This window comes from Mus musculus, chromosome 10 (assembly GCF_000001635.26).
Source record: "Mus musculus strain C57BL/6J chromosome 10, GRCm38.p6 C57BL/6J".
Lineage (NCBI taxonomy): Eukaryota > Metazoa > Chordata > Mammalia > Rodentia > Muridae > Mus > Mus musculus.
The window spans coordinates 40,136,194-40,144,773 of NC_000076.6; the positions used below are offsets into that span (position 1 = coordinate 40,136,194).

The 8,580-nt window shown below is 45.2% G+C and overlaps 1 protein-coding gene across 3 annotated transcripts in view; it reads right to left on the bottom strand.

Moving 5' to 3' along the window:
- The window catches only part of Slc16a10 (solute carrier family 16 (monocarboxylic acid transporters), member 10), a 108,739-nt gene extending 102,662 nt beyond the window's left edge, over window positions 1–6,077 (bottom strand). For 2 of the 3 annotated variants that reach the window (NM_001114332.1, NM_028247.4), the window contains exon 1: window positions 5,510–6,061. In NM_001114332.1, the coding sequence (NP_001107804.1) occupies window positions 5,510–5,843 (334 nt within the window). In that variant the 5' untranslated portion in view covers window positions 5,844–6,061. Of the gene's footprint in view, window positions 1–5,509 lie in introns of all 3 variants that reach the window. The other variant, XR_380076.4, reaches the window with a different exon arrangement.
- Between the last annotated feature and the right edge of the window lie 2,503 nt (window positions 6,078–8,580).

Sequence of the window (8,580 nt, forward strand, 5' to 3'; positions counted from 1 at the left end):
TTTTTTTTTTTCTTTTACTGTGGTGACTCACTAAGTACCCCTGGCTGACCTTGAACTTTCCTTCGGCTCTACCTCCCAAGCACCCAGGATTCCAGGCAGACGGACACTATCAGGCCCAGCCCCATGCTCATCCTTTATTTTCCAATTCTGTGAATGGCTTTTGCGTTCTGATGACTTACTAGCCAGTGGTTCAGATGAGTTATTGGCACAAGTAAGCCTTCTTAGCTTTTCTCCCTCCAATGAAGTAGGAAGCGTGTGCTGCTATTATAGGGATAGATGTATAGGAACATGAGCCAGGTCTCTCTATTATTATAATCGTCTCAACAAAGCAGTTATTACTTACTTCATTAAGACAGTGGCAAGCCTGGTTGTACTGGCAGCTTTCCTTGCCAACTAAACCTCCTGAGGATAAAGGCAGCAGGATTAACCTTGACTTCCAGAGCCAAAGGCTTTGACAATCTAAATCTCTAGTAATTTAGGTGTAACACAAAACTACATTGTTGTTCTAGGGCTTAGAAAACTAGCCCAAACCGAGCTAAAAAGCAGTTTTTCTCAGATCCTCTCTTCCCTTCCTGTCTCTCACTCACTTTCCATTGAGGCAAACTGTCCCAACTTGAATTCTCTCCCTCCAGTTCCCAGGTGGGTAATAATAATTAAAGCCCTTTTCCTCAAAGCCAGTCATAAAAGCTAAAATATAATCCTGTAATACCCCACTACACACTAGCAGGTTCTGTGTAAGAGCTATCTGTAGAGGAATTCTTGGACCTATCTGGTTGGTCCCTAACACTGCAACTGAAGAATGGAGAGGGATCTGGCCAGACAGTCCCTATAGGTCTCCCTTTCAGTGCTGCTGCTAGACTGCTAGCTACTGTACCCTTCTTATTTGTTGACCAACACAGTTGACTAAGCTTCATCAACCCTATGACTAAAAATGGACCCGTTAACTTTGAATGGCAATCTGAAAGCTTCCATGTCACACGTAACTATAACCAAATAACTGTGGTTTTTCTCTGGGTAATCTGTCTACCGCCAATTCAACTCAGTGATGTTTGAAATGGAAGGTCTAGATTTTATAGTAGATATCAACGTAAAGGTAAATGTGGAAACTTAGGGTTTGACACGAGCTGGCTTGAAGCTTCGGCTAAAACCCTATTATTATTCCTAAAGAGAGTAATGAGGTAATGCGACATGCTGCCACTTCTGAATGCTACCCAATTCCTGCTCAGTGGCAGAACCATCTAAAGAACATACTTTCACCACAAAGGGAAAGTGGTGAAACAGTAAAGCTTGTGAACAGGGAGCCTCTCTTTCCACATCTAATGGTTGATTTAAAAAATAAAAATAAAAACAAATAAGAACAAAAACAAAAACAAAACCCTAATGTTAACTTGCGTTTTAAATAGTCTGGAGAGAAGTATATTGTGTGGTGTTTCCCAGTCTTAAAAACAGACCTCCGCTTTCAAGAAAGGCCATTAAAGAGCATACGTGGGGCCCAGAGAAATAGCTCAGTGGGTAAAGGCATTGGCTGCTCAAGCCTGAGCGCCAGAACCTGTGTAAAAGCTGAAAGTGAGACCAAGCACCTCACACTGTCCTCTGACCTCCACAGACACACCATGGCATGGGCACACCCTCACACGCACACACATCTACATGTACACACATGCACACACACACATTCACAAGAAGAAAACAGCAGGTAAGATTAGCACCCTTCCATGAGCCCCAAGACTACCATGGACTTCATGAGGAGACAGAGAACTCTAGACTCAGCAGTCCACTGTTTTCCAGGCTCCGGCAGTTGAGACAAATGCATGGATTCTAGCAGAAACCAATGCTCCAGTTAACTGTGGTACCCATTTTCTTTCCCAAAGCGTCCGACTGCCTTCCACTCAGGCAACAGCATGAGCTTAGGAATAGGTAAAACTGAAATGAAAAGGACAGCGCAAGCTCTCTCACTCCTTCTAACTTCCTGGACTACTGACACTGCCTTGTCAGCAGCACATGGGTGCATGGCAGAGACTGGTGTCTGTCCTCTGTATGCCTTAGTGACTTTGCTGACCAATCTGGACTGCAGCTACCATCCTCAGCCCAGAGCCTCAGTTTCACAGAGAAACTGAGAGAAACCAGAAAAACAGGCTGTCAGTCCTTTCCCAGTTTCCACCACTGCTTAAATTCCCTTGGAATCTCAGACTTTTAGAACAGGATTGAGGATCCTTATAGTGCAAATGTTTCAGGGGAGAATTCCTTCTCTGGAATACTCATCTGTATTTCAGCAGATCCTAAACTCTGAGAATAGCCGGCATTGTTTCTTCTTGCCACTAGTTCCAAACAGTAAACATGGTGGTACATGGCGGTGGTACATGGCGGTACATATTTTTAATACCAGAACTCTAAGACAAGACAGCCCGGCCTACACAGTGATTTTAAGCTAACCAGGACTTCAAAGTGAGACCCTATCTCAAAAGAAGGAGAGGGGACAGGGAGATATACTAGCAGGGGAGAACCAAACAGGTATGGAAGTCACTTATACTTCAGTGGGAGTAAATCTCAATATTTACTATTTTTTAAAGACTTATTTATTTATTTACTTTATGTGTATGAATACGTTGTAGCTGTCTTCAAACATTACAGATGATTGTGAACCACCATGTGGTTGCTGGAATTGAACTCAGGACCTCTGGAAGAGCAGCCAGTGCTCTTAACTACTAAGCCATCTCTCCAACCCCAGCATTTAAATTTAGCCCTTTATTACTAATAAATCTAGCCCTTTCATGAGAATTCTGAAATAGATCATATATTATGTGAGAATTAATGTGGGCATTCTGGAGGCAGAGGCAGAGACCATCCAGAGCTGCACAGTGAGACCTTTCTCAAAAAATAACTGAACAAAGAAGATACACTTAAGAAGAGAACCGCCAAGGAAATCTCCTTTTAGCTGCCAGGAAGAGCTGCCTTGCATGGCACACTCTAACCAGAATTTTGCATAAATACCATTTTAAAAGTCTACTTCTCAGCTGGTCAGTGGTGGTGCACACCTTTATTCCCAGCACTCGAGGCAGAAGCAGGTGGATCTCTGAGATCAAGACCAGCCTGTTCACAAAGTGAGTTCCAGGACAGGCAAGGCTACTCAGAGAAACCCTGTCTCAAAAAAAAAAAAAAAAAAGTGGACTTCTCTGTGGAAGTCTCTACATTTCAAAAATCTTTTGACAAGACCACGATCAATAATTTCTGCTCAACCTGGCCTTGAACTCATGGTCATTGTTTACTAGTTGCAAAGAAAAAAGCATTTTTTGGACAGGATCTCTTATAGACTATGAAGACCTCACACTTGCTTCAAAGAGAAAAGTTATATGACCTTGAGTTCCTGTGTCTCTCTGCCTCTCCTTCGGTGTACTGGGACCGCAGGCACATGCCACCATGGCTTTACGGAGTGCTGGACTATACAGTATGGAAGCACTACTCTACCAACTGAGCTAAGCCCCTAGCTTTTCAGAGGTTTAGCCCCAGAAGCATTGTATAAACATTAAATGATCAGATTCGCTGAGTGTTATCTAGCCAGAGCAGTTAAAAACCTAATTCCTTAAGTCAGACAAACCCAAGACTGAATCTTGCTCACAGCCGAAATTCACGTGAGCCCAGATTTCCATGTCTGTAGAGGAAGCCTGTGTCACAGAACTGCCTAAAGATGGAAATAGTGTTCATGAGGGAAGGACTCAGCCTCAGAAGCATCAGGAACTGTGTGGAATCATCCTGTTTGCTATTGGGTCTTCACATCTGTCCTGCAGTGGCACAAAAGGCTTACCTTCCTCCAGCTAAAACTAACAATCGGTGCCTAACCCTTGATCTGCCCAACACAGCAACTTCAACAGTCACTTTAGGAACAGAAATTCCCCATCAAGTATGATACATCATTATTCACATAGAAGAGGGGACAATAATACTTAATACAGAAGTTTTAGAATGCAACCTAAATGTCCAAGAGTGCATAGCCGAGCAAGGGTGGCACACGCCTTTAATCCCAGCACTTGGGAGGCAGAAGTTCGAGGCCAGCCTGCCTACAAAGTGAGTTCCAGGACAGCCAGGGCTACACAGAGAAACCCTGTCTCAGAAAAAAAAAAAAAAATGCATAAAGTACAATACATTACAATATATTCAGATGATGAGAAATCGCTTTAAATGTAGAGGACTGGTGCAGCCCTTGAGCAGCATGCCCAAGGCCCGGTTCCATCCCTGGCACTGAAGGAAGAAATGAATGAAAGAGAAAGGGATTTTTCTCCTCCACCCCATCTTAACCTTCCAATTTATAATTACAATCCTGTTTATTTTATGTGTACACCAAAAATCTAAGCAATACACACTGTAAAAACAGAAACTAAAGGGGTTTTTACATGACTGTAATCCCATCACTTGAGAAGCAGAAGCAAGTCTCTGTGAATCTGAGGACAGCCTGTCCTACATAGTGAGTTCTAGGCCAGCCAGAATTAAATAGTGAGACCCTGCTGTAGTTTTTAAAAGACTATTATTGCCCAGTATGGTGCAGAATGTTCTTATAATCCCAACTGAGCCAAGAGGATCTTGAGTTCAAGGCCAGGCTGAGCAGAGTGAAACACAGAAATTATTGATCTTATTAAGTTTCCCAAAAGGCAGCAGTGGCCCGATTTAGCAAAGAGACTCTCAGTCTCCAAGTCAGGCGATGAGGTCTATCTTTATTCTGGTCCTCACTAAAACACTTCATTTCCCTGACTTTCCATTTTCTCACCCAAGCAGAGCTGACAACACCTGCCCGGCAGCATGAGATGAAATAATGGGGGAAATGTTATGCAGACGGTCCTAGACTTGACTTTTGCATAATCAGTCAGAAAGCATTTGACAAAAATGCGGAGTCTGCACCTTTTGCATTTTATTTCCACAAGGCAAAAAAAACGTCAACATAACAGAAGGTCCAACCCCTTATCTTCCTCTTACCATCCCACGTGGCTGCCTCCTATGCTGTCTAAATATAGTAGAGCGTGCAGAGAGACAACCGACTACCACTTTTAATGGGCTGCCTTTGGGACTCCCTGTGACCTTGGGATCCACTTTTCCATTTTGCCAATCTCCCGTCCTGGCCTGCGCTGCATCTACCCAAACACACCTTTCCTTCTGCAGCATGGCAGGCAGATAACCACACCACCGTGGCGGTCACAAAGCAGACTGTAAAAGTGATAATGCAGTGTTGTTGGTGCTGGAACGTTCAGTTTATTTCCCACCACTAAGAGGAAAGTACTGTGGATTCTTGGCGCCCACTGTGCAGAAAGGAGGAGTCCAAAGCCTCAGGCAGGTACAACTCTGCAACTTGCTTGCCTTTGGGTTCCATACAAAACTGGCAGAGGGAAGCCCCAAGCTGCAGGTTGCAAGTGAGACGGGTCAGGCTCAAAGCTCACACCCTCCCAACACAAGAGGACGCACCAAAAGCTCCCATTTCCCACCCCGCATGCCCTCCTCCCCTCGGCCCGCAGCAACGTCCCACCTGTCTTGAAGGCCATGTTGTCATCGTCCTTGGCCTTGAAGGTGTCCAGCATGGACACGAAGAGCACCCCGTAGGCGTTCTGGATGCCAAACACCGACCCGTTGCACCACATGGCCGCCAGCATCACCAACCAGCCCCAGCCGCCCTCGGGGGGAACGGGGGGCTCACTGCCCGCTGACCTCGTCAGCTCCACCTCCACTTTCTCTGCGGCCACGTCGGAGACATCCGAGGGTCCCGGGCCGGGCAGCGGAGCGTCATCCGAGGGCGCGGGCCCGGGCGGCTGCGCCTCGTTCGTCTCCCGCTCGGCGGCGGGCTCCTCCTGGGACGGCACCATGTCCCGAGGCGGCCCCGTCGGGCACCGAGAAAGCTTGCGGGCGCAAGGTCCCGGGGTGGCTCGCGGAGCCTGGGACAGCCGCGCGGACGGAGGAGGGAGGCCGAGGCGAGGACACTGGAGCCGCGGGCAGGCGGGCGGGCGGGCGGGCGAGAGGCGCACACCGCAGACACCGCCTAAGGCGGCCAGAGGACTTGACACACCGGCTGCCCCTCGCGCCTGATTACGCCGGCCTCCAGCCGCCTCTTAAAAGCGCCCCTCCGCCCTCCCGCACCGCCTAGGGGCGTGGCCACCAGAGGGCCTTACACCCTGAGCCCACAGGTGATTGGGCATCCGCAAGCGGAGGCTCCGCCCCGTGAGGGGTGTCCAATGACCGCCCGCGCGCGCGCGCTTGAAGGCGTGCCGCCAAATTAGCTACCTCCAGGAGTAATGTCACCTCCTCTCAGCATTAACCTTAGAAGTTCTTGGGGAGCGTCTCCTACGTGTGGCCTGCGAAGGTGATCAATCGATCAGGTAATGCTTACCCTCACTGGAATAGAGAGTCACAAATGACAGTTTAAATTTCATATTTGTTGTCCCTTTTGTGCTAGTTATAATATAAAAGATTCCTTATGCCACGTACCTACTTAAAAGGCAATTCAGGAATCAGAGACCTTGTTTAATTACTCCAATTCCGCGAACATACAGTTTGTTTTGAATACTTGGCACAATGAAGATGCTCATTTTGGAAGACAGACTGTGATTCTAAATTTTTCAACTAACAAACATTTTTGACGGGCAGCTAGAAAGCAATACTTTTAAACTTCACAAGTTGTCCTCACACTAAATAAAGAACCAACACTTATATTCAATTCCTCTGCCCCCTGAAGCATCTTATTCTGATGTATCTTCTTAATTTCTCAGATATTTAGATTACTCACTCCAAACAAAATCAAAATATGCTAGTTACTTAAGCACCAGTGTGGTGGGTTATACAATAACTGTGATTATCACATTCTTGCTTCTCTCTGTCCTAAACTAGTAAGTAAAAACAGTCCAGAAATAGAAAGTGGGGTGCAATAGGGTTAAACACTGGGACATCAGCTAGGAGGTAGGAGCACAAGCCTTGTATCCCAGTACTCCGGAAGCAGAGGCAGGCAGATCTCTGAGTTCTGGGCCAGTCTGGTCTACAGAGTGAGTTCCTGGACAGTCAAAGCTACACAGAGAAACCCTGTCTTGAAACCAACTACCCCCATACCCCCACCCCACCCCCCAAAAAAGGATAGTATGTAAGAAAGTAAGTTTGAGCTGAGCTATGATTAGCCACATGGTTCTGTGGACAAGGACAAGCAAAGAGCCTTCCAGCCAAAGAAACAGAGAAGAAACCAAAGACAGGGGAGGGTCCAGAGGAGTGTTCTGGGAATACAGGGCAATGTGGGTGCTTTAGAGATTAAGTTAAAATAGCACAATAGCTTGGATATATATTACCCCTCAAATTCTTTTGGTGTCTTAGTCACTGTCTATTGCTGTGAAGAGACACTGTGACCAAGGTAACTCTTTTTTTACAAAAAGCATTTAATTGGGGGCTTTCTTACAGTTTCAGAGATTTAGTCCATTATCATCAAGGTAGGGAGCTGTAATGGTTTGTATATGCTCAACCTAGGGAATGGCACTATTAGAAGATGTGGCCCTGTTGGAGTAAGTGTGCCACTGTGAGTATGGGCATTAAAACCCCTCATCCTAGCTGCCTAGAAGTCAGTATTCTACTGGCAGCCTTCAGATGAAGATGTAGAACTCTCAGCTCCTCCTGTGCCATGCCTACCTGGATGCTGCCATGTTCCCACCTTGGTGATAAAGGACTGAACCTCTGAACCTCTAAGCCAGCCCCTAAATGTCATCCTTATAAGAGTTGCCTTGGTTATGGTGTCTGCTCACAGCAGTAAAACCCTAACTAAGATGGTATCTCCTCATAGCAATGAAACCCAAACTCAGACACAGGGGATTGGACACTTTCTGATGCATTTAGGCAAATCACTCATATATAAATAAACTAAAATAAAATAAAATAAAAGAGAAAATTAAAAATAAATTAATAAATTGAATATACAAAGTTCTGAACTGCTGAATCTGTGGCAGTGAGATTCCAGTTATGCTACATGTAAGTGCAGTTTCTAGCTATGTCACATAATACAGTCTGGTTTGATGTCATCTTAATCACCACTTGAAAACAAACAGCCAAATGTAGCCTTGAGATAATTCAATGGCTATGGAGAAATTTCTAAAACATAATCTTTTTGAGATATACTCTACGAATTATAAACTCAGAATAGCACTGTAATAACAATTATTTGGTAGGATTGTTCATGAACACCTGTAGTTTAATATAATTTACCCAGAGAGAGAGACGCACACACACAAACACACCACCTAAACACGTTGAACTAAAAACACATGCAGGAAGACCATGGGTGATGGTGTGAACTTCTGATCCCAGTACTTTGGAAGAAAAGGCAAACAGATCTCTGTGAATTCAAGGCTAGCCTGGTCTATATAGTGAGTTCCAGGACAGTAACAGCTAGAGCTATGTAGAGAGACCCTATCTTAAAATTTATCAATTATTAATTAATTAATTAATTAATTAATTAAAGTACACATAGGGCTGGAGCTATAGATTAGTTGAATAACTGTTGGAAATCACAACAGTTGTGTGAAGCCCAATATTCAATCTCCAGCACCATAAAACAAAAATTCTTGAAAAATC